Source organism: Polyergus mexicanus, unplaced genomic scaffold, assembly GCF_030449975.1.
Source record: "Polyergus mexicanus isolate NDT 795.1 unplaced genomic scaffold, iyPolMexi1.0 SCAF_19, whole genome shotgun sequence".
NCBI lineage: Eukaryota > Metazoa > Arthropoda > Insecta > Hymenoptera > Formicidae > Polyergus > Polyergus mexicanus.
In genome coordinates, this window is record NW_027223339.1 from 233,487 (window position 1) to 259,192 (window position 25,706).

The 25,706-nt window shown below is 33.2% G+C and overlaps 3 protein-coding genes and 1 long non-coding RNA gene across 4 annotated transcripts; 2 read left to right on the top strand and 2 right to left on the bottom strand.

Moving 5' to 3' along the window:
- Window positions 1-206: 206 nt before the first annotated feature.
- LOC138941544 (kelch-like protein 5) lies at window positions 207-4,774 on the bottom strand. Its single transcript, XM_070311335.1, has 10 exons — window positions 3,981-4,774; window positions 3,375-3,536; window positions 2,893-3,206; window positions 2,530-2,625; window positions 2,268-2,457; window positions 1,908-2,132; window positions 1,657-1,819; window positions 1,175-1,387; window positions 927-1,098; window positions 207-831 (listed from the first exon to the last, which is right to left on the bottom strand). Exons 1-10 carry the CDS (start codon window positions 4,342-4,344, stop codon window positions 763-765), a joined length of 1,968 nt encoding a protein of 655 aa, XP_070167436.1. The 5' UTR covers window positions 4,345-4,774; the 3' UTR covers window positions 207-762.
- A 281-nt stretch (window positions 4,775-5,055) lies between these two features.
- On the bottom strand, window positions 5,056-10,005 carry LOC138941490 (mucolipin-3). Its single transcript, XM_070311208.1, has 4 exons — window positions 9,867-10,005; window positions 9,469-9,775; window positions 8,602-8,887; window positions 5,056-8,248 (listed from the first exon to the last, which is right to left on the bottom strand). The coding sequence occupies exons 2-4, from the start codon at window positions 9,621-9,623 to the stop codon at window positions 6,782-6,784; spliced, it is 1,908 nt and encodes a 635-aa protein (XP_070167309.1). The 5' UTR covers window positions 9,624-9,775; window positions 9,867-10,005; the 3' UTR covers window positions 5,056-6,781.
- Window positions 10,006-10,567: 562 nt separating this feature from the next.
- LOC138941496 (uncharacterized) lies at window positions 10,568-12,696 on the top strand. Its single transcript, XR_011448176.1, has 4 exons — window positions 10,568-10,652; window positions 10,743-10,894; window positions 12,336-12,434; window positions 12,549-12,696. It is a non-coding gene; the product is annotated as an uncharacterized lncRNA (long non-coding RNA).
- Window positions 12,697-12,872: 176 nt separating this feature from the next.
- On the top strand, window positions 12,873-19,522 carry Ktl (BTB/POZ domain-containing protein Ktl). The gene has a single exon (XM_070311228.1). The coding sequence runs from the start codon at window positions 13,521-13,523 to the stop codon at window positions 14,262-14,264; it is 744 nt and encodes a 247-aa protein (XP_070167329.1). The 5' UTR covers window positions 12,873-13,520; the 3' UTR covers window positions 14,265-19,522.
- Window positions 19,523-25,706: the final 6,184 nt, after the last annotated feature.

Sequence of the window (25,706 nt, forward strand, 5' to 3'; positions counted from 1 at the left end):
TATCTATATCTAGAATACTTATTTTTCAGTTTCTCTCTCTCAACACTTATTTTATATCATTATTTATAGCAAAAATTAATCAAATTAATCACATTAGCTTATCATACATCTTGGAACAATTTAAAGATATTTCTAAAAGCAATATTACTTGTTATATTCTCTAAGAGAGAATAGTTCATATATATTTTATTAAAAAAAAACTTGCCTTATTTTTAGATTACAATAGATACGAATTACACTACGATCATTGTCATTAGCAAACCATTATTACATTAAAGATTTATATAAAATCGCAGTAATATGTACAAATTCGTAAATAAGCGCTGAGATAAATGTATGGCAGTTACAATGATTGGAAATTCCTTAATACAGTATAATAATACAAAAACATGTAAAAATCCTATAAAAGTTGTTTATATACTAATGACTCCCGTACAGGATGCGGAAACAATTGCCGCGCGACAAAAACTTGACGCGAGACAGATAATCAACTTTTCCATTACAGTGAAAAATTGGCTGGCTACCGCCTTTTGCCGCGCGGCAAGCATTACCTACCGCATTCTGTGTGCAGGGGGAGAAGGATGATAAGAAGAAATTTAATCGTTTAAAACCGTTTCAGAAAAATAACACTGCAATTAATTTAACATATATGTAATATCACAAGAAAGAATATATTGTATTATATTTCTGAAACGCTTAATTTACATCTAATTGTGAATATAGAATCATATAAAAATAAGTCTTATTAGTGCTAAGAATGATTTAAATGCCGGTAGCTAAATTTTTGACAACAACACAGGGTCCCGCGCGGCCAGCTTTGAGAGGAGCAACCTTTAAATATATGAATATGTTTATATTTCACAATATTTGAAATATACATTTAAAATTATATTTTTATAAATTATAAGAATAGTTTAAACACTTACGGATTCCCATTCATTGAGATGCGGATCATAGGCTTCTACCAGTGTGAGATATTGCTGACCGTCGTATCCTCCCACAGCTATAAGTCGATCACCTAGCACGCACACACCGACTGCATCACGGGGTACACTCATTGGTGCAACCATTGTCCATGTATCGGTTTTAGGATCATATCTAATGTTACGTTCCATTATGTACAACTTGAAAAACTTTGAATATATTTAATATACAATATAATAGTATTTCACACCTCTCTACACAGTCGAATCTGCTAGCGTTAGGATTACTGGCTGGAGCATCGTGACCACCAAGCGCGTAAAGACAACCATTTACTACTCCCACGCCTACACCACCCCGTCTCTTCGACATGGGCGCACATGGTGTCCACTTATTAGTATGCGGATCGTAGCATTCTACAGTATTTAAACAGGAACTGATATCTCTTCCTCCTACAGCGTATAATCTATCAAAATGTCATAAGTTTAAAAGCTGCATTTTATAAGAATTTATTTTAAAAACATAATATTAAAGATTTTTTTAAATTTCAATAATTATTTGTATGAAAATTTGCATTGAATAATGAACGTAATAGTAAAATTAATTTTTAGAAACTTGTGTGGTCTCAATTCCTTTCTAAGATATCATTTTGACATATATCTGAAAATTTTTAATAAAAAAATTTTTCCACTTGTTTTCTAAAGGTTAATAATTCATCCATATATCATAACTTACTTATCGTTTAACACAGCTACACCGACTGTAGATCTTTGTATGGACATAGGGCATATTGAACTCCATTGACGCGTTGCTGGATCCCATCTCTCCACTGTATCAAGAAAACTCCAACCATCGTGACCGCCAATAGCATACAATGGTCCACCTAAGACTGCCACTCCTGTATAAGAAATATTATTTGCCAAGTTATCATGAAATAAATGAATCACGCGTATCAATTTCGCAAATTTTTTCGCATCGATGTATACCTAAGCCGTGACGATGTACATTCATGGGTGGTAATGTACTCCAGATATGAGTGGAGAAATCAAAGCATTCTACCGTGTTCAGCGTTTTTAAACCGTCTCTACCGCCCGCAACGATCAATTTCTTATCGACTACTACGGCGCCGAATTGCAATCTTCTGCCACTCATAGTAGCTAGAGATCTCCAAGCGTTATCGCGTAATGAAAATGCATCTATGGATGTAGCACCTGTAAGTTGTGTCGTTTTTATTACTTTGTTAAAAATTAAAATAGCATGAAATATATAATAATATTAATATTATATCACTGCATTTACTTTAATCCCAATTGATATTATAAATAATTTTGTATACAATGAATTACCTTTATTAGCATCCATTCCTCCGACAGCTAACAATGTACCCACAGTAGCTTTTCTCGGTTTTGTTCTTCCTGATTGAAGAAGAGGTCTTCGTTCAGGCAACAGATGATATTTCAGTGCTTCCATTACTAATTCCTGTGCCATTCTTTGGTCTTTGAACATTTCATTGCTTTCAATATTATCAGCTATAAACTGTTTTAATTTATTAGTTGATCTATATTATAATTTTGATGAGCAAAAGAATCAAGCCGTTGATAAACTCACCGCAGGTGATAACAATGGTAATTTTACTAAACTTAATAATTTGCTGGCATCTTTGCTCCTATTTTCTGGATCATGTTCCAGCCAAATCATAAGAGCCTGAAATAACATTGTGATAGTAATAATAGTTGTGTTACTCTGTAAATTGAGCTTATAAATTTTGATTATATATATGAAATATTTACTTATAATTCAAAAAATATCTCTATGTTAATATATGTATGCATACATACATTATAATTATATATTCTTTAATATTTCACACAAAGTTTCAAAGTATTCGTTTTCTTAATGGATTATTTGTGTTTTGCAATTTATAATATTTACATTATAAGTAGTTTATATTATGCTTATAGCCAATCTTACATGGAAGATAGTTTCTTCTGAAGGAACATTAAGATCTTCGGATTCAAGTAATTTTGCGACTTCGTTGGCAGATAAGAGTAGAAATTCTTGATTTCTTGTAACTTCCATGAAATGTTTGGTAGTATACGCATGTGCATGCTCAAATAATTCTGTACAACCTTGCGTATCGGCAAACATCCGTATGCCGAGACAATTACTTGGATGAAGCTGTTTGACGAGAAATTGACAGCATGCTTTAATAACTGGATTTAATTGTAATAGGCATGCAGTTGCAAGAAGAGTCTCTACACTATCTTCCTGTAATTCTATGCAGCCTGCATATAGACAAAAAAATGTATTATGAGGAATTATTAACATTAGTAAAAATGGCTTAAAAAATTATAGCTCTTAAACATATTTTTGTCTTTTTTCAATATAATATTAATTTATTAATATTCCTAAAAAATGTTCTTTTCGAGCAAATGTATTTCAAACAGAATTACCCGTATAACAATAAAGAACCAAAGCCCATAATGCATCTCCATCCACATCCATTAATTCTATTTCATCTTGTGCCGACTCTCGTAGAGAGCTTGTGAACATGGCAGCAAAATATTCTGAACCAGCACTTAGTACTAAACGGTGGGCTGGGACGCGCTTATTTCCTATAGAAAATGTACAAATTAGAAAATATAAAAGTATATTTTAAATAAATATTTCAAATTACATATTGAACGTATTTTCAAATATAATATGCAAGAATATTTTTACATAGAATATACTTTATCTCCAACTATTAGTTAGAAACTTAGAACAATAGCTCCAAATAAACAACAATAATATAACAAATCAACAATAATTACAAATTATTAACAATTTTTAATAATAATTATATATTTATTAATAATAAAATAAGTTTTGATTCTTGAAAAAAATAAGTCTTTAAAAAGTTAAAGTATGGATAATATAATAATATCTCTTATCTATTAATGGAGATACATTCGTTATTAACTATTATCATATGAATGATCTTAGCAGTTGATAGTTTACGTATCGACACGATATCCACTCTGTTATCAAACAAAGCGTCCGCGGCCCGGTCCGCTCACCCGCGATCAACGTAACGTCTGTCAGCTGTTGCCTGTGCAAATAACTTTCCATCATCCGGAGGCTGCTTTCTGCATGCTTTGGCGAAATGGACACACACGACATCATACTGGAGATGCTATGTTCGCTGGCGTCCTTATCGAAGCCCAGCGGAAATTCCTGTTGCTCGCCTTTATTGTTCGTGATTCTTGCGGGAGAGCTTCCCGCTACTTTCGACGATGACATTTTCATCCGCAATCGCTTATCGTCGCGAGAACGACGACGATCGGAAGGAACCCACCAACGAGGACACGGGACGCCGTCTTTCAGGATACGTCGAGTTGATATGTAAACAATAGATCGTCCTAAGTCGCGGTCAATGACCATCCGCTATTTCATCCTACAGGTCAGCGCACTCGACACTGACCGATACTATTAATTGCCAGCTGCTACTACTACTATCTACTAATACACTACGCTGATACTAGTCGCTCAGCAGCAGTCAATTGAGATCGCTCGCTATACGATATGCGACGCCCGTACATCACTCGAAAATAAACAAAGAGCCGAGTACAGTGTGTACTACACTACTACACAGCCGCCAGTCGCCAACTTTGATACGAGAATGTACGAAGGTGCACGATTCTTTATTCGTGTCAACTCGCTCTTTTCAATTATTCCTCTCCTCTCTCTAATAACGTTTCCGAAGGAACAGGTTTTAATCCATTCCGGATCAATTTACTATGAATTCAAGTCTTTTATTGGCAGAAACGATGCAATGACGTCACTAATCAACCTTGGATTGATCAAACCTGCTTCATTTGAAAACGTTATAAATCTCATCATAAATACGTGTATGCTATTATATATTTAAAATATCATTTATATTAAAACAAAGTATGTATATTGAAGGAATACAGGATTGTTTACTATTGGGCGTTATATATGTAGCCTATATAGGCTTTGCGCATTGAAAAATAAAATATTAGGGCTACTGTCAAGGATTCTCCCCCCCCCCCCTCCCGCCACCCCTCAAGGCTTCTATCGAAAAGACTTTAAAATAATTACAAAACAGTTATATATTTATTAATATTATATTCAATGGCAAAATATTTTTTATTTAAACATTTAAAATTAAATGTTTTTCTTTTAATTACATTTAAAGATATATAAATGCAAATGAGATACAGAGTTGGAAGAATTAGAAAAATGTAAGACATTTTTATTGTACTTCAATGTAAATATATAGATATATATTTCTTTGGATATATAATACTCTCTCTTTCTCTTTCTGTGTTTTTGTACGGGTTTGTCCTATGAACCCAGTCTATATATACAAGCTATATGTACAAGCGCAAATATATAAAATCCACTCTCTCGATATAAAGATTATATGCTCTTCAATATAATACAACATACATAATATATAAGAGAGAATTATGAGTATTATAATCATATAGTTCATTATTATGTGAATAATTCACATTATTTGATCAATTTTATGTTGCCTCTCTCTCTCTCTCTCTCTCTCTCTCTCTCTCTCTCTCTCTCTGATCCAGTATAATACATTATAATTCAATCAATCCAGATTTTTTTTTTGCTTAAATTATATATTATACATATTTTTTTATATAATAACTTTGGTATATATAATATTGCATCGTGCTTTATGTAACAATGAAGCTGCAACACTTGTACAAGGTTTCTAATCACTTTGCTTTCCTATGTGTAATATTATATATTGTGTACTTATCATAAAAGCAGTGTATTTGTGTTATATATACATTCTTTATAATTTTTTAAAATATCAGAAATATATTATACAGTTATAAAGTACAATAATAAATCTATAGCACGTGTTACAATAGACAGAAATGTATGTTGTGTGATACACATATATATGATTGTTAAAATGAAATATTGTACTTAAATTTTTAGCAGATTGATAAAACAGTGGTCATGTTCAGCAGAACTCTTATATTAGCCAACAGTTTAAAGCTTTCTGTTGAGTGCGTTTTTCTTATCACATTTGTTTACTACTTTGCAGTACGCGCGCATTATGCCTATGATATATGAATGGATTATTATACATTGAAAAAAATGGGTATCTATTTAACTAATATGCTGAAAGTTTAGGGATTACTAGGAGGCGTTCAGCAGAAAATCGCTTAACTGTTGCAAAGTTGTCTTTTCTGTTGCAATCAATTATTTTATATGTATTATAAGAATTAACATAAGAGAAATCTATACATTTTGTATGTATGTATGTAATAAAATAAAGATTTTTCTCAAATGTTACATTGGGACTAAACTTAGATGGCAATAACAGGAATATATCGCGATAACACGTGCAGTGTATGTAGTACTTGTTATAAAACCAATGTTAGTAAAAATACTTTGTCTACATATTTGATTGTACCAATCAATTAGAGCTGATTTCTCTCAGATTGTTATTTGGTAACCTATTTTTTTTTATCATAAGAATCGGAATTATATTAGCAATATAGAAACTATTTTATTTTTAGCATACTTAATTAGTTATAATATAATTGGTCATCTTTTTGCTTAAAAAAAAAAAGTCTTTTTTTTAAATATTATATTTATAATTTTCACTAGAAACAATTTCTTATGCGAGTTAAAGAAAGACAAATAATCGTGTATAGCTATGAAATCATATTACATATAACTTTTCTTTCTTTAGGAAGAAAAAATAAATTGTCGATCAAGAAATTATTAAACCAAGGACGTTGATGTAACCATCCTAGTGTCATACCGCGTATCTATAGTTGCACCATAATATGTCCAAGTACTTTCCATTAACGCACTAGATGCAGATGCCTCCACCGTACATTTGTTCGGACTTGGTCGAGGGATCTGTGACCGATTCCGAAAAGGATCCGTAAAAGGGCCTTTTTCGACAACAACAGAATCGATCGAGCAACTCTGTTAGATCGCTACTCTCGGAATCATCCCTGAAGATACCGCTCGACGCTTCTTCCGTGCACGGAGCTATGAACGTCTGCAAATCGTTCCTCGGGAAACCCTCGCGATAGTAGATCTTGATCGTATCATACGCGTCCATTATCACAGAAATGAAAAGACTTAAGACGACATAAATGTACAACGAAATGAACGAGTATAAATAGATTCTAGAGAACCACCATAGTATTGCTGACGATTTGGAAGACGTGATGGAAAACGTGGCAAACATATCATCACCGTTGATCAACGCGAATAAGCACTCAGAAGTAGTCGCAAGAGAACGAAATTTCATATTATACGGACCGAGCACCAACCAGCCACAGAATGTGAAACCGGCATAAATAAGGATGGCGCATATAAGGAATCTTGCCACCTTCGGCGTTGCTTTTTTCAGAGTCAAGATAACGACATTGTACGTCTTGAAGAAGCCGAGATAGCGTAACACGCCAAACCATACCAGCAAATTGCCGGTGCCGAGAAATATGCTGCAGATATTCCAATGATCACTCTCGGAATGTTTACGCTCAATTTGCTCCTTTATGATGGTGCCAATAATAATCAATAAATCATTGACGATTATCATAATGTACCAGAAATTTAAAAATTCTAGTCGGCCTTCGAGGCTCAGCGCCATACCATATGTCTTCTTGAAAAAATTGATCGTCTCGAACTTCAGCATCTGTGCCCTATATATTGCTCGCGAGCACAATAGCAAGGAAATCGCGCAGATTAGTATGACAAGCAAATTTAATAGAGTCCTCAGCGCCGATTCGATGCGATTATCCGTGATATAGCGGGTGTCACCCTTGCATTGTAATTTCCTGGCCTCGGCGTCTAACGAGAGCAACATCTGTCCATCGAAATCGCGATTATCAAAGTCGATTTTGATGTTGAAACGATAACAATCGGGCGGTGTCATCGGTCCGGCCGCTTTCAGGTTCACCGTCTTTAGAGCAAACTTGAGATGGGCGCGTACCAGCGCGGAGAAGTTAACATTTATGTTTCTATCCCGCAGAAAATTGTGCGACGATTTAAATGTATCGAATACTTCGAGACTGATGTTTACACAGGTTTTCACAATCTCGCTGTCGAACACATAACTCTCGTTGAAGCCAAATATAGTGCCTTCCTTATACTGATAAAGACATAGAACTACAGGCCCGACAGAATTGTCCTCGGCGATATATGAATACGAACCAATGGCATCGTCGACATTATAGAAGCCGTGCAGAGCGTAATCAATGGCATCATAAAAATTGCTTCGTTTGTAGATGGCCAACGGTCCCGTCGCGGGCGGATATGCAGGTACCTGAAACGTTATTCAAAATGACATCATTCATAGCATGAGAAATAGTGATTAAAGTATAGAATTTATATATATATATATATTTCTCATTATATTGCAATTGTAGTAGCAATAATAATAAATAATATTTAATCGTTATCGAGAGGCTAAAAAGTAAAACAGTCAGAGCTGCAAGCAAAGGAAATGCAGTAATTATTTAATACATTACTTTTGGTTAAGAATGCTTAAAGCATGCTGTACAATTAAAATATTGTATAATTTGTATGCTATTTTCATTATATCCATTTTTATAGAATTGAGCAACAAAAATATCATTTAGATTCACAGATATGTGAGTAAAGTATGCAACTATATACCTCTTGAGTAGAGTCCCATCCCATTAAAAAGAGATGGGAAAATGTGATTCGATTGTCCCAAGTATAATTTACATGCATGTAATTGCTATGTGCGAATAAACAAAGCTGCATAGTCACAAGGATTATCTTAACGACTTGAACGACAAATTTGTATGGGAAACGCCGTTTCGCCTGCCACTTCTCAATTGGATTCATAAAGAAGAACCGCAGTTTGCGACGCATTTTCTCCTCCGCGAGTGTCGTAATCGGGCAAGCTTTGCATTCCATTGGGGTAGAATGACTTTGCCTATAATGCACAATAGATAGTATTATCTATTATTTTATATTATTATGGAATTCTTTTTAATATGATATTAGCATTTAATTATTTTGGATCACAAGTAAAATTCCATTATAATAATAATAAAAAAAAAATATATATATATATATATGTATATATATATATATATATAAATTATATATATATTAATTAAATGAAATTAAAAATTTATTTAATTTTTGTTGAGATAATTATATAAAATTGATGATTTTTACATTTTCGTTCAATTACGTTACAAAACAGATAATCTTTTTTGAGTTTTTCAACAGCACGCTATCTATCAAGCACCGTTACTGTCAATTGATTATCAGAACGCAGTTTATATTGAAACGAGTCGAGCGCAATGCTATCAATATATTTTAATGTGAGCGAGCAGAGTCCACTTGGTCGAACCGCAACAAAGAAACGTAACGACATCAAAAATATACCACATAGAGACATGCGCGATTCGCTTAATTATCGACGTGATTTAACGATTCTCACGATAATTATGCATACACATAATCTTCGCAAATAATCTGGATAAGCGCGCTCGCTTTGTGACAAACCTCGGTTCGTCGACTTCGTTCAGCAACGCGTTCTCGCTCGCAATCTCGTCCTCGCTTTCATCGCCGTGGCTCCAGGTGCGATTCTGTAGATTGTTTCCCACCGTGGTGTCCTCGTGCTGGACTCTCTTACGTACCTTTGTTGGACTTTCCTCCATTCTTCAAGATTCTGATTTAACGAATCGATAAGCGAGCTCAGGTAAAATGCGTCAACAAACGAGAAACGAGCAGTCTCCTATCCCGCAGAGTCGTCGTCGTCGCCCCACTCTCCGACTGGCGATGAGACATCTAGCTGTTCACACGCATAGATCTGTGCAGCAATACATAAGAGAATAATATTACGATCCACGTCAGATAGCGTTGAATGTGAGATTAAGCGTTAAGCGTTAAGTATCATGTACCAGAGCGTAACGTGTAATTGACAGATGTGACGATCTCGAATTATCAGCCATCGCACGCCATCCGACTCGATGCAACGACCAAGCTCGACTGGCCAACGTGCGCCACTGATTGGCTGTCAGCAATGATACCAGAAAACATGACGCCAGGGCTGCGTTCGAGAACATCACCCGTGTGCACCGAGCGTCATTCTATCTTTGTTATTTACTGAAAGTTGAACAAAGATAGAACGACGCTCGGTGCACGAGGGTGATGTTCTCGAACGCGGCCCACCAGTGACGTCAGACGAAGGGATTTTACTGCACATGCGCGATAGTGACTAAGAGTCAGGTGACTCTCAGTCACTATCGCGCATGTGCAGTAAAATCCCTCCGTCTGACGTCATTGCTGGACGCGTATACATATTTTATGGAGATAAATGGTATCCTTAGGCCCACATATTGTGGAAAAGAAACAGAAAATATTTTCTAAAAAATTAATAAATTTTATTAATATTATAAACTATATAACATTCATGTGCTGCGATATAGAAAATACCAGGTATAGTATTATAATACTTTATATATCGTTAATATAAGGAAGTGTGCATTTTAAAAATCTATGTAAATCCCTAGAAACTTCTTATATTGGCACGAGTATGTGAAGAGGCAGTCACGTGATGAGAGCGATCGCGAGTAGTGGGAAAAATTCCTTCGTCAGATATCGCCATGGCGCTTGCGCGATTCTTGCGCGTTATTTTACATGGATGGAGAAACTAATTGTCTCAATAATATTATAATTTAAAATTGGTATTGTATATAAACTTTTTTATTCTTAAATGTTTTATATGCTTATAATTCTTTACAATCATCAAATATATAGTTCTGAACTTGCCACAGGTACAGCTTTGAGATACGATGCACATATACAGATGATGCACTACGACGAATGTATATGTACGATATTTACCATAAACATGATGCTTTCGACCCGGAAGTGCCTAACTTCGTACGTAAAGACATACATCGACGTCGACGACATGGAGTGTCGTGTAAGTTTATGTCTATTCTGATTTTTTATTACCCTTTTCTCTAATGCTTTTTTTCAATTTCGATTTTACAATCGATAATATAGTTGTTGAACAATATTGCTTTTCGATTTTTGTTTTCTTCGATTCGAATTGCTATCGATAATTGATTTCATTTACTGAATGGTTACTGTATGGCTTCGAATGGATTCAAGATGAAAAGATCGAGCTATGTGTGTGATGAATATTGTATTAGCTTTCATAAAAAAAATTTCTTTACTTTGAAAGGATTTAATGATTCATTTTATTTTTCATTTTAGAATTTGATCTTACACGGCGATAGTATAATATTATAGATATCTTTAAACGTGATATAATGTATTTTCTCGTAAAGATTTATTACCATTTTGTGATATACACATGCTCACATACCTTTCAAGAAAATGTATTTTTTTTTTCAAGAGAAAATGTTACGATATTGCGCAATAAAGGAAAATATCTCGAGGGAATTTTATAAAGATTTATGTTTTGTATTACACAATTTTAGTACATGCATTTTTTCAAAGTTTCTTATCCGTTTATTTCCTATGTTTAAAATATTATTTAAGATAAAGATAAATAACGCAGTTACGAGAAAAAAATTACAGTTTGATGAAAAATCAAATATAATTTTTTAACAAAAATTCTTGAGAATAACAAGAATATATATATAAATAAATAAATATATTGAAAGAAAAAAGATATTTCTTAATTAAAAAAGAAAAAAATACTTTGTAATTTATAAATTGTTGCACTTACTTTTGGAAATATTTTAGCTTGTAAAATATATATTTTTTATTAGAAAAATGTAAATATGATGATGTTTAAAGTCTTAACATCATCATTTAAATTTTTCTAAGATCAGCTATTTTTTAAATTTGTTTTTTATGTTTTTTTTTTCTTTTTATTATTTTTTCTTACATTTTTCTTATACCATATAATAATAATCAAAATGATATATTAAAAAATAATATAAAAATTTAATTTACAGCTTAAACTTAGTTAACACAATAAAATTAAATTATAATCTAATCTATTTTATGAAAGTTAAGGTAATTATGAAATAAAGAAAATGTAATTATTGCACGGATTATCTATGGTTATCGATTCGTATTATATTCGTGTTTGGTGTGTTTGCTCTAAGCTGTATTTTTTCTAGAAAGAAACCAATTTTTTTCTCTTTTACTTATAAAAAGATAAAAAATCAGATTTTTTTATAATCACCATTAAATAAGAAACATCGTTCTAATGGTTTCTATGACAAAGCTATGTTATTTAATTCAATTCATTAATATTGTGTTTTTAATAATAAAGAGTAGCAATCGGAATAAAACAAATGTATAGTTGTGTGAATAATGTATAGTTGTCTACGCAACAATATTAATCGCATTGTATATTGACATTGCTACCTATTCAATATTTGCAGATAGACGACGATGAGATATCGGATGAGAGATACAATGCAATAAGAGAACGACTCGTTACAATGTAACGAAGCATCGATCCATGGAAACTCGAACAATAGGTAATCTTAAAAATTAATCTTAAAGATGCACTTCAATTGTTCCATCACATTTGTAGTTTACATTTCTCTTCTGGAATACACATTTAAAATCATGAAATCTATTATTTGGGCTAGCAATCCATTCGAGTCGCATCAGAACATGCAAAGCAGGATATGGATCGGAATAATCTGGATTGCAACGGAATCCAATGGAATATGCTGGGATACGTCGCCGTCGTTGGAGAGAGTCGCGTCAAAACGGAATGGAGTGCAGTTTCCCAGGATAGGCTTGAATGTAAGTACAACCTAGAAAAACTCTTATCACGACACGTAGTCTCTTCCAAGGATGAGAATCGAGTGGCGACTTCTCAGGGGTTGCGCGCGCGTGTCGAGGGGATTGTGTTGCCCGATATCGGTGGCTGCGCGTTGACACACGGCGCGGGTTCTCGTTGCGTCGTCAGCGCAGCATTACCATCACGTTACCCTCGCGACACGGAGGAGCGAGCGGAGAGTGCGTCCTGACGCACGCCAAACGCTTAAGTGAGGAAGCGCGCAGCTGAGAGAGCTGAGCTCGGCCTTCGTCATCGCTCCGCCGTAGGCGCAGTTTATCCCTCTTCACCGTCGCGTTCATTTCTTCGAATAAGTAGCAGTTGGACGAGTGCTCAAGTCGGCCTCGAATAACGATGTGCTTCTAAGTAAGGTGACCAGGATTCGATTAGCTTGCCTTTTCAAAGAGCATCGTCAAAGGTATTCTCACGTGCGTATACGTACGAGTGACTTTTAAAATCAATCTGTTGCTCCTCGTCTGTTCCTCGGAAAGCGATTTTCTTCAACATATCACGATTGACTCTGGGATCTGCTGGGTCGTCGACCCGTGGTCGTCTTGCGGAAGTGTCGCGTAGAATTTCATTGAGTGGAGTGCAGTTCCGTATCGTGATCCTCTTTGTTATCCTTAATCCTCCTGGAAATTTTCCAACTACAGGTGTCCTCCGCACATAACGTCTCTGATCATCCCATCGGTGAAGACGACTCGTGCCCGTCGGTCCACGCGACCAATTGATCATAGTCTTTCTCTCTCTTTCTTGCGTCGCGTTAACCGGAAGCAGCATGGGGGACCAAGAGCAACAGGAAACAATGTCGAGCGTGGTGGAGTTGAATGTGGGCGGCGTCTTTTATACCACTGCCTTGACCACGCTGACCCGCGAGAGTGACTCGCATCTTGCGACACTCTTCACGGGCAAATTCGCCGTGGAGAGAGACGCCAAGGGCAAGTACTTCCTGGATCGCGACGGCGTGCTCTTCCGTTACGTGTTGGACTTCCTACGCAATCAGGCATTGGTTCTGCCCGAGGGCTTTCGTGAACGCGAGAGGCTCAAGCAGGAGGCTAATTTCTACGGTCTTCCTGGTTTAGAGAAGGCCATTTTGGAGAACGCCGATTCTGGCGGGCAAACCGGCGGTGCGGTCGGCAAACGCGTGCCAGGATACATTACTATCGGCTACCGAGGCAGCTTCGCCTTCGGCCGCGAAGGCCTGGCCGACGTCAAGTTCCGCAAGCTCTCAAGGATCCTCGTATGCGGCCGCGTGGCACTCTGCCGGGACGTTTTCGGCGAGACGCTAAACGAGAGTCGCGATCCCGACCACGGCATGTCCGATCGTTACACGTCGCGTTTCTTCCTGAAGCACAGCGTCATCGAGCAGGCCTTCGACATGCTGCAGGAGCAGGGCTTCAGGATGGCGGGTAGTTGTGGTTCTGGCACCGCCGGCAGCAACTCCGAGCAGCTGAAGCCCGGCGTGGATTCCGAGGAGAATCGCTGGAATCACTATAATGAGTTCGTCTTTGTGCGCGATTAAAGAGCTTCGTTAGCAGTCTTTTCCGATAACCGCGAGTAAAGGGTACTTCGCGGTTGATCTGATCATCGTCGATGATTCGCATCCTCTAAAACGAAGTGGCAAACACAGAGAAAAAGACTTCCTCAGGTACTTGAAATGGTTCAGATAGAAGCGAAAATGGAAAAATGTAAGAACACTTGTTGTGTGCTTAACGTGCGCGTAACGACAAATGAGACTTTTTCGTTGATTGCATATATAATGAAGTCGATATATAATATCGGATTTATCAAAAGTTGATAGCAAAAGTTGGAAAGCGTCGAATGTTCGTCTCGCGAAGTTCTTAATTAATTTTATCTCGCTAGAAATTTTCCCGAAGTTATCACATTATAATTAATCAATGTCGACATAACTAGGAATTTGGAGTGTTCTATTTCCAAGAGTACCAACATCGTCAGCCTTCTCTGAATCATTAATTCTTGAGATCCTTTCACTTTAATGGGCTCTTTTATCAGAATGAGAAGAATGGATAAGGCAACGAAGATTTTCATATTTCGTATATCGATTCAACCCTTATTTGAAATGACATTTGATTAATACTGGTAATAAGAAATTATAAAACGTACTAAAGAGAATTATGAATTTGTCAATTATGACTATGTTGGATATTTAAATGTGTTTTGTTGATAATTCTGTTAAAATTGCGTAGTGCAAAATTATAAGTAGCAAGTCAACATAAAACTATAACAGCCAAAATTTGTTTAATTATATTGTATATTTTTTACGTATAATTAAATATTTAATTCTATATGAGTTTGATTGACAATTGCACAAATAGAACCGAAAACTTCTCTGAATACGACGTTTCTCATAATCGAAACGTGCCGACGGCAGCGTCTAAAATTATCCTTTCTGACAAAAATCTGACTCAGAGATTGTTGCGAGGGAGAGACGTTTATTAAAAAGCAGTCTCACATATATCCACGAGATGAAAAACGCCAATGTCAGGCGTTTTTCATTGCTAGTAGACGCGAAGGAAGACGGCGAATAAAGGGCGCAGGAGGAAAGCGGATCCGGGCGAAGGCTCATGTATGATGTTGAAATATCTGTGAACGTATGCGACTTGATTATTTAAAAGGGCAATAGTGTTAGGCTACATGTTAGTGATAAATATCACCGGAAATGACGGATGATAAAATGTAAGGAAATAGACTTGACACAAATGGAAGTATCTTAAAATTGATTGAACGCAAGTGATGCACAATAACTTTCGCCTTTTTCTTTTTCGCGTCTGACATGGAGGAAAATTAAAGGAAAATTCCAATTATCGAGATCATCATTTGAAGAAAGTCTCCGGTACGATCTGGTACGCGCGTTAAGTAGTTAGTACTAGTATAAATAGTCGATCCGAGTGATCACTGTTAAAATATGATCAGACCGAATGCTTATCACTAGTTGGATTAAATTAATTAATGATGTATGTGTGCCAGATACGGATATCTTTTTTTTAAATAAAAAGTATTCATAAAAAGCAGTTTGTGTTGTGCAAAGATTCGAAAGAATAATATAAACATACTAAAGTTGTTTATATGAACATACTGATATTGTCGTAAAAATTATCCTTTCGGTATAAACTTAAACAGCTAACTAGCTTTATTCTCGGTGGTCGGGCAGTCTTGTTGAATGCATGTACTTACAACCTGACACGATGTCAAACGTGCTATTCAAACAACGGTACGTTGAATACGTGTCACTTGTAACAATTCTTTATTTAGGATTTTAAGAGCATGAACAAGGTAATGCTTTTTTCTTTTGTGTTTAAAATTTTTTTCCTTATTTCTCTTACGTAAACGTTTTTTTTTTTTTTTTTTGTGAAGTGGAACGTGAGTGTGCTAAGCAATTCGTATTGTTTTCGATCTATCGACTTCCAAAGAAGGAGAAAGAAAGATTCGTCGAAATATGATGAAAGCAAAGTTTTGTTATGAATTTATCATGAGTCCCATTTCGTACCTTACAAAAGAAATGTATTTGCGAAATTATTCAAATAAGAACAAAACTTAAGTATTTCTTACTTTCTATATAATCGTTTCTCGCGGAATAAAAAAATAAATGTCTGATAAAGAAAGTTTCAAAAGAAAGAGAGAGAAAGATTTTTCTCAAACAAAAAAAAACGGAAGATAAGAGAAAGCATTTATTATATATATACCTGAAAAAATTAATACTCAATTATTGTTATTTCGTAACAATATTTCTATGCACACATATTTGAATTTGAAATGTTATTCGAATTAAAAATGTCCCTTTTTAATGCATATTTATTACTAAATTTAACAACAGAAAGTTTGCGCACCAATAACATAAGTATGTTGGCTCTTTTTTGCCAGTTTCCTCTTAGTATTATTTTATATAATTAAGCATTAATTTTTCTAGTCATTTTTATTATGTTTAGAATTATTTAAATAGAAAATATCAGACTTTTTTTAGATTCTTTGATTATTATGTATCACAAGATACAATAATTGCTTTTACTTGTTTGCTTATTAATATTATTAATAATTATTTGCATATTTAGAATGATGAAAGATTCGAAAAATTTATCGCGATTATAATCTTTGTTGCAACAGGTTATCATGTAGCGGATAACATTTAGCGATTGTTTGAAAAAATGCCGACGACGCTGAACAGACGAGATAAATATCTAATTTTAAGCGCGTATTAATTTCTCATAAAAATATATAATGTCGAAGACTTTTTTTAAAAATGATCGAGATAATGTGATATATATAATTTTCGTGTCTTAACGGAATTTTATATTTTTACGAAATGATATTTATTAGTACTAGACAAATGATGAATTAATTCTCTGCTTTAAAAAAAGTACGTACTACATCTAACTTTTATAATTTTTTAGTAGCATTGAAAAATTACATCTTGAGAAAAATTTATTATTGTCGAAATTTTTCACGAGATAACAACATTCTCGACTTGATACTTTTCCTTTATTTAAAAGGGCCGTCGGAAAATAATTATGGGACGATGAAGCGAATTATAATTGTTATTGTTGGTGCGTTGTACGCTATTCGATCTGTGTCCGCAATGGATTGATTTATAATGACGTTATATCCACGGGTGCGAATTATGCGTGTCAACATGCGGCGTTACATAGTAGAAGTCGGACAAGATAATCCAATGTGCGTTTGATAAAATTTAATTTATGTATATTTCGTCTTTCATTGAAACGGCTAATTTTATGTAAATGAGTATTGCTAAAATTCATGAAATGGAGTTCCATATATCGAATGAAGGTATTATCATTATATGATATATCGCAGAGAAAACGAATGAACGACATTTTCGATTTTTTCAAGTTTACCTCTTGGGAAAGACCAGCTTTTCACAAGTATTATATGCAAATGATCACGATGATTGCAGTGAGCAGCGTGTCAAATCTTGCTAGCTGGGAGATTCCATTAATGTGAGGCGGTGGTGTGTGTACCGTAATCGTTTCGCGATTACATTAGTAAATCGTCTACTTCCATTTATTCTGTACAAATAAAGACATTCAGGTAAATCAAACTTGTAAAATAGTAGAGAATGTTACAAGATATATTAATGTAAGAGAGTCTCACGTAGAGAGTGACTATAAACTTTGAACTTATTTTACGACGGCACAAATTTTTAATCCTTTTCTACGGTATATATCATTCAGATTTATTTTTTATGTGCACTCACACTCACACACACACACACACATCACATCACACCATACATTTCACAGACACTCGACATAACGTTTATTGAATTTCTCGATTTACGACGTAATTTTAAATTAATCACAATATACACATGCAAAATGCAAAATTGGGCCCAAACAAATATTTGTTGCAATATATAGAACTCATTGAAAAAATATCATTATTAAAAAAGTTACTTATTATTTCACTTTGAGTCTTTGTAGTTGTTAAAAAAATAAAATTAAACTGTATTTTCTAATTAATATACAATATATTGATTTCTAAGATATATTGGGATTGATTTTCAGACGCAAAAAAGAATATACAAACGTATTCACACATGTGCGTTAATATATTAAATTCTTCATAATATCAACATTTATATATTTCTTTTTAATTATATTCAAGTTTTCGCAAAGTCGTTCTTTGAGTTGCATTTATATATGTATATATATTTTACGCTGATATTACATAAAATGCACTTATATGTTGTGAGTCTTAGAAGGTATATTACTTTCGGGTATGAGCAAGGTTGTTTATTTACCTGCACCAATGTATTGTATTATGTGTAAAACATCGAGATTGACGATATGTCGATTATGATTCGTGATAAATATATATATAGTAGAGGTTCTATTTCGTAAATTAGAAACAGTATAATTCGCCGCGAAAGGGAGCGAGTCTCGAGTGAACAGATTTGATAGAACTCAATGATTTGAGTTCCGTCAGATTTTAAGGAGAATTCAATTTTTATCGAAATCTTTCGATTGTTCACAAATCTTCGCTTATTCGTATTATTCTTCATTATTTTCTAGATATGAAATATCTAGTTTATATATAATCTCCAAATATTTATTTCGCTGTACAATCTTTAGTATACGATGGTTTTCATATCTTGATAACTTCTTATATCTTGATAAAATATTTTAATTTTAATTAAATAAACTTTTCATAAGTTTTCTGCGAAATCTTTTTCTTTAACATAAAGTTTCCGTAAATACCACAGAAAAGTTTAGAATTTGATATTGGCATTTCAAATTTTATTTGTAATATAATAAAGAATACAGGAAATACAAGGTAGAAAAAATAATATATAGTTGATTATGAACCGATCACTTTTTTTTCAAATCATATCTATGATATATTAGGGAACATCTTGTGCTATTCATAACGATGGAATAATTTATCAAAGTATTTCTTTTAATTCAATTACAAGACCACAATCGAATTTAGGTATATATATAAAATATTTTATGTATTAATACATAGTACATATATTTATGGATTGGATAAGATGGAAGGGGATTTTTCCAGCGAATTGCACATGGTTTGATATTCTTTGAGAAATAATTCGACTAAAAGTTGCAACGCGTGTCGTGAAAACATTTGATTATGATATTCGAGACTCAGAACCCGTTTATTGGAGAGAATTCAACGAGTAGAATCTGAACGGTGTTAGGTAGCGTGTAAGACTATGCTGCGATATGAAATTACTATATTGTACATGTATATACGTATATATAAATATAAAAAAGGAGAAATAAAAGAATGAAATAGTATAAGAATATGATTATGACAATCCTGGATCTATGTATCTCGTGACTTTTCGTACTATCTTCATATTAAATTCTCTTCGCTATTTTTTTCTTTCGTGTTCCAGTTAAGCAAATACGGACCAAGAAATCACACATGATATACAAATCGTGAACATTATATAGAATTTCATATTATGGCTGCATTTATAAAACGCAATCATGAAAATTTATCTTTTTTAATGAAGTCTTCTTATTCGGTCTGAGCATCTACATTTTCAGATTATTTCTTTAATGGAATTTGACATTAAATTGTATATGTAATTGAAAATTTTTATTTCTATTAATTTTGTGCGAGAGACATAATTTTTAACGATTTTTTTAAAAGCGAATATTACTAGATTTATATTTTAGGAGACATTAAATTTTGAAGAAAATATTTAAATCTGCAATAACACGTATAAAAATATAAAACATTTTTTGCATTTCGCGTTGCTCTACAATATATTTAAGACTTTTTGAAATCCGGCAAGTATAATAGCGCATGTTTCCCTTTAAGCTTTCCATTATGGAGGAAAGTAATGATATTACACCAGAATAGTTTTTCTGCTGCATATGAATCAAGTAAAGTGTCTAATTTTTTTTCTATATTGAAATGCATAAGGGATGATAATCTATGAGATGAAATTAATTGCTTGCAATTAAAAAATCCAGAGTGAAAAAACTAATGAAATTGCTTTTTGACGATAAAAATAATAAGTATTAGCGTAAACATAAAATTTGTATTAATATCATTACAATCTATATATTTTTCCTAAAACAATAAAAGTTATGAATATTATAAATTTATATAGTTAGTTTTTTTTTTTTATAAAATTGATTATGGATTCTGTTGTTTTGAAATAAACTTGAGATAGATTTAAAATATTCTCCAAATTTTATGCCATTAATTAAGACGCAAATAATTTCGAATCTAACATATCCTAGAGATGAAAGTTGTTGGTCTAAAAATATGGAGCTAACAAATTTTCATTAAGTCTAGTGGGAATTTCCGGGAAGATCGCAACGGATGCAATATGTAACGCCAAATTAATTGCAACAAGGCGGGATCGTTTCGTTGCCAATCGAGAGAAGGAAGAAACGATTCTTCTCGCACGATAGTTCCTCCGTCGAGGAGGAGATTGCGTGTTAACGAACGAAGCGCCGGAAGATGGTGGATGCAAACTCGATTGCCTATTTGAATGAACTGTCGTACTTACACGAACGCGAACGCCCAGCTCGTCTTGAAGATGTAGCGAAGCTGCGCTATACAGGGGAGCAATCTGTTGCTGAGTTTTCATCCGCCAGCGAGATAGAGGAAAGCGAGAAAACGCGAAAAAAAGTGTAAGCGTCATCTCAACAAGATATAAGTAAAATCGAGGTCGAGTTTTTTTTCGACGACATCTCGTTGAAGACGCGAATAACGCGACGTTGTTTATCTTCGCTCTTATCATTTTCTTTGAAGTTTTTAATAGCGATATAATATGCAAAACTCTGAACAAAATTATTTATTTATAAGAGATAATATTAATTATATAGAGATAGCGAGTTTCTCTCAGATATATATATATATATTCTTTACATAGTTTAAAGATTTCAATGAAAATAAGAAAAATTAGATACATTTCTTTATAGAATGATTTATTAAAATTAATTATTACAACAAGCATGAATTAATAAATATTTAATTAATACATTAATATTAAATTACATTAATTAATAGACATTTAATTAATAGACTTTATTTTCTTATATATAAGAATTTTTAATTTTCCAGATATTGAATTATAAATATTGAAAAATATTTTTCTTTGCTAGATCGTTCAGATATGAGTGGATAAAAAAAGATCAAGGGATTCTTTGGTTAAAAAATTTCGTTGAGGGTGTTTCTCTTTACAGTGAGATTTTGTTCATAACGCCATTCTAGCAGGAAATATCGATTATTGGTCAGGCACATTTCCCTTTTTCCCGTATGTATAAATATTCTATGGATTTTAAAAATGTCGGTTTATTCTCGCGAAAATATGTGCCGGAGCATCTCGATGCATGTGTGTTGGAGGTAAAAAGAAGCTTAAGACTTAATATACTTTCGAAAAAACTATGTATACATATGTATCAATATGTGTAAAACAGGAAAATTATTTTTGTAAAGTACTAATTGTTTCAACAATCTTACATAATAAATAAGAGAATATATTTACGATAAAAACAATAATTGGAAAAAAATTATTACTCTCTCTTTCTCTCTTTTTTTATTTAATAATATATTAAATTAATACATATGTATATTGAAGAAGACAATATTGCGCGCAAGATAGGGAAAAGAATGAATATAATTGAATATACTTATCATATATTATACTCTTATCATACAGAATATTAGATATTTATTTCTAATATTACCTACAAAGAGAACTAAATTTGAGAGTAAATGTTGTAGTTTCATTTTTACTTCAGAATTTCTACTTTAGGTATATTAATGAGATCTTAATATATATTTTTCTTGGTTTTCTAAGAATAGTTCGCTATAATATTTAACCCATTCATTTGCGGTTCTACAAATTGCACAATGATTTTATCTTTGTGATTGACCTTTTAGCCGAGTTAACAAATCTATATTTCTGTGAATTTTCTACGTTCAATATATGTATACATATCTATTTTTTGAATTATTTATCCCGCACATTATTTTTTGCAGTATTTATCGTTTAACAAAGCGGTTTCTATTTGAGATTTTAATTTCCTTATCTGATATACAGAATATAGAATTACAGAAGTACCAGAATAATATTTGAGACGGTCTTGAATTGTTAAATCATTTTATAAAATTTTCAACATGCATTCATTAGTGGGCATATTCGCTTTAATAAAAATTAAGTAATCCGAACTAAATGCAATCTTGTCAAGTATCCCAGACAGCAAGAAAGTTTAAAAAACATTTTAAAGATATCTAAAGGGTGAAAAAACATTTTTAAGTCGTTCTTTAGAGATATTATTCGGGATTAATTTGATGTAAAAAAGTTCGATATCTGAATTTGAAAAAAATTGTGTAACAAGAAATAATGTAATGATGTGCATGTATTCGATATATCTCACGTCTTTTTTTGGAATTTCTAGCAAAAGATCAGACATTATTTCCTTCATCTACGCATCATCTTTTAATCTACATCTATAATTTACTAAAATTCGACGTGAGAGAGAATTGTTCTATCGATTTTATTGAATTTTCTTATTTAAACGCGATTTTTGAGCGTTTCTTCTGACTTTCTAAGCTAAATACGGGGCCTATTATCAATCTCGCAATATAACGACACGCTATTAATGCGTGAATTTACGTTTTGTATCGTATTATCAAATAGAGGTGTAGCAATTATTCAGGATGTTATATTTTTCTCTTTTTTTGGTAATAGTTTGAAATTGTTTTATTATATTTTGCATCTTTAAAATTAGATTCGCTTGTGACATTTAGCGAGTATCTGACAATAGTAGAAACAAACGTAAGCGCGAGAAAAAAATTTCTGTCAAATAGAGTAACATTTTCTTATATTACAATAAGCAAAAATGTGTGCTAATGAGAAATGTCATACGATAAATGTCACACATAAACTTAGCTTTAGACCGAAGAGGATATTTTTAAAAGTGATAAGTGGGTGATTTTTTTGTATGAATCGCAAAACACATTAAGCTGTATAAACGCTATGTTCTTGTCCGAGGTGAGAAATCGATCCATAAATTGACCTTCGTCTAAAAATGTGCGCAAATTGGGAATTGGAATGAAAAAAGAAATACTGTACACGACCAAAACAAACACAAATGGTTGTTCTGTTGTCAATTAAAAAATTCAATATCTCACCCCGATTGTGTGTATACTTCCTGTATACTTCGTTTCCGACAGAGTCCGACATCGTCATTTCGTGTTTATTGAGTTTGTTGAATATCGAAAATGAATCAAGCAAATCAAATGAATTTCCGGAACGACGAGTGCGATAAATAATATGCTAGCGAATGATCGTTATTTACGATAGTAATCGTGATCAATCGTATTTCTTTGATTTTTTCCTGTCTCCTGGTTACATTTATTACACGTTTGAATATATGTTTCTGTTTTAATTTATAGCGTAATAAATATGAAAATGTGTGGTAGGCAGTAATTTTATCACTTATAAGAAAATTTTTTCCGTTTCATCGAAATAGCACTAGGTATCGTAATCCATATTTTTCATATTCGTGAAATATTGGAATTAAATCGTATAACTTTTCTCTCTTCTTTTTTTTGTTGTAAATTATAATATAAACATAAATAATTATCCTATCTAAAATATATATTTTCATATTTAAGATTTAATATTTCATTTATTACATATTTTATAATCTTAAAATGTTAGATAAAGTAATTTATAGGAAAGATTTTAATTGCTTGCACACAACTTTTGAATTTATTTTACACAGAAAAAAATGTGAAAATATAAATAACAATAAAGAAATAAAATATTTTCTCGTTAAAGTTTGAATATTCCGGCATTTTTTCAGATTGCTCTGTATTCAGCCTTTCGTTTGGCGGTTTATCAATTTTTCGAGCCATTTGTCGTGTCATTCCGGTGCAAATAAAGCGACGCTCGCTTTCGTGCAAAACCGCCCCTTTATTCGAATTTCCATTTGCTTCGTGTATTATCATTGCCGTACAAATTTTCCCGATTAACTCATAATTATCTCTCCCGACCTATGTCTCTGCCGTCCGCTCCTCTCGCGTCTCTCGTCTCGGCATCGATCGAATCGGATAATTATAACACTGCGGCCGGTGCTGCGGTTCGAAGGACGACGACGACGACGACGAGGAGCGGTGGCCTGAGTGAGAATTTCAATCTCGTGCCCGTTGACGAATTTCGGATACTCGAGGTGCCAGCAATTTCCCCCGACGACGAATACAATTTCCAGATAGGGACTCGCATTGAATACTGTTTACTGTGGCGCGTTACGAGGATCTACGGAATTATTTTGTGGAAACTGTTAATGAAACTACAAGAACATTTATGCCATCAAATAATATCAAATCTCCCTTTATTTCAAAATAAATATTTATTGCGTAATTAAATATTAAAAAAATATTTATTCTTACCTAATGGAAAGTTTAGGCAATGAGTAAACATAAAGGAACAATATGGTATACATATATTCGCGCTTTTGCATCTATGTACAATATATTCTATTGTAGGTTTGTTAACAAAGAAAAGCAAGAATTTATGTTTAATCATTTTATCTTGACATATTCTTCTTGAGGTTTAAAAATTATTTTTTAAAATACTGATAAAAGAGTAATTCTTGTCAAATAGGTTTCTATATATTATGCTAAAGTTTGGTAGTAACGGAATGAACAAACTTGGAAAGTTTGACAGTTGTAAAGAAAAGAAATTTTTCTCAGTTTCAGATTAAAGTATAATATTATGGTATCTCAAAACTTTGAAGCCATTAAAATTCAACTAAAGTTCTACATTAAAAAAATCCATCTTTTGTTTGGTTTAAGCCATTTCAATTTAATGTGATAAGAGGGTTATAATACAATATAATCGCTTGTGTTTATATTTGGAGTAGAACAAGAAGAGAGGAGGGAAAACATTGTACGGAAAATCTGTTGAGGAATATTTGAACATGATTTTAAATACGCAGGGGATGCGGTTACGATCTTCCAAGAATAATAAACAGTACTTAGGTGCGCGACATCTGCGATATTTCAATAGTTCTAGAATATTTGCATAACAATATTTTGGATGTGCCAGTCATTTAATTCGGCGAAGAAAAACGTCGTGTCGTATCAGCCAGATATGATTTTCGAGAGACAATGAGTTTGTTTTTTAATTATGAGACGTAAATGATTAATAAGCTGTCTTAAAATATAAATAAAATGTCTCATAGATTGCAGTTTCTTGACGGCGATTTTGGAGAATGTAAAAAAATTAAGAACGATTTGATTAATACACGGTGTCCTTGTCCCGGATTTATCGCTGATAATATTGCGCATTTCTACGTATTCATATATATAATATAAGTAATCTCGTATTATTATTTTCTCGTACGGATATTGCAGAGAGATTTATTTTCAGATGGAATATGCATAGGGAAAAAAGATTTGCGATGAAGTTTAGAGTATATGATGCGTGAGCAAC

Coding starts and splice junctions, on each gene's coding strand:
- Ktl (XM_070311228.1), top strand. CDS start 13,521: ATGGGGGACCAAGAGCAACAGGAAACAATGTCGAGCGTGGTGGAGTTG.
- LOC138941544 (XM_070311335.1), bottom strand. CDS start 4,344: ATGGTCATTGACCGCGACTTAGGACGATCTATTGTTTACATATCAACT. Junction 1,820..1,907: donor TGTACATCGTCACGGCTTAG/GTATACATCGAT, acceptor TTTCTTATACAG/GAGTGGCAGTCTTAGGTGGA. Junction 832..926: donor ATCTCAATGAATGGGAATCC/GTAAGTGTTTAA, acceptor ATATATTTAAAG/GTTGCTCCTCTCAAAGCTGG.
- LOC138941490 (XM_070311208.1), bottom strand. CDS start 9,623: ATGGAGGAAAGTCCAACAAAGGTACGTAAGAGAGTCCAGCACGAGGAC. Junction 8,888..9,468: donor AACGAAGTCGACGAACCGAG/GTTTGTCACAAA, acceptor TGTGCATTATAG/GCAAAGTCATTCTACCCCAA. Junction 8,249..8,601: donor GATGGGACTCTACTCAAGAG/GTATATAGTTGC, acceptor ATAACGTTTCAG/GTACCTGCATATCCGCCCGC.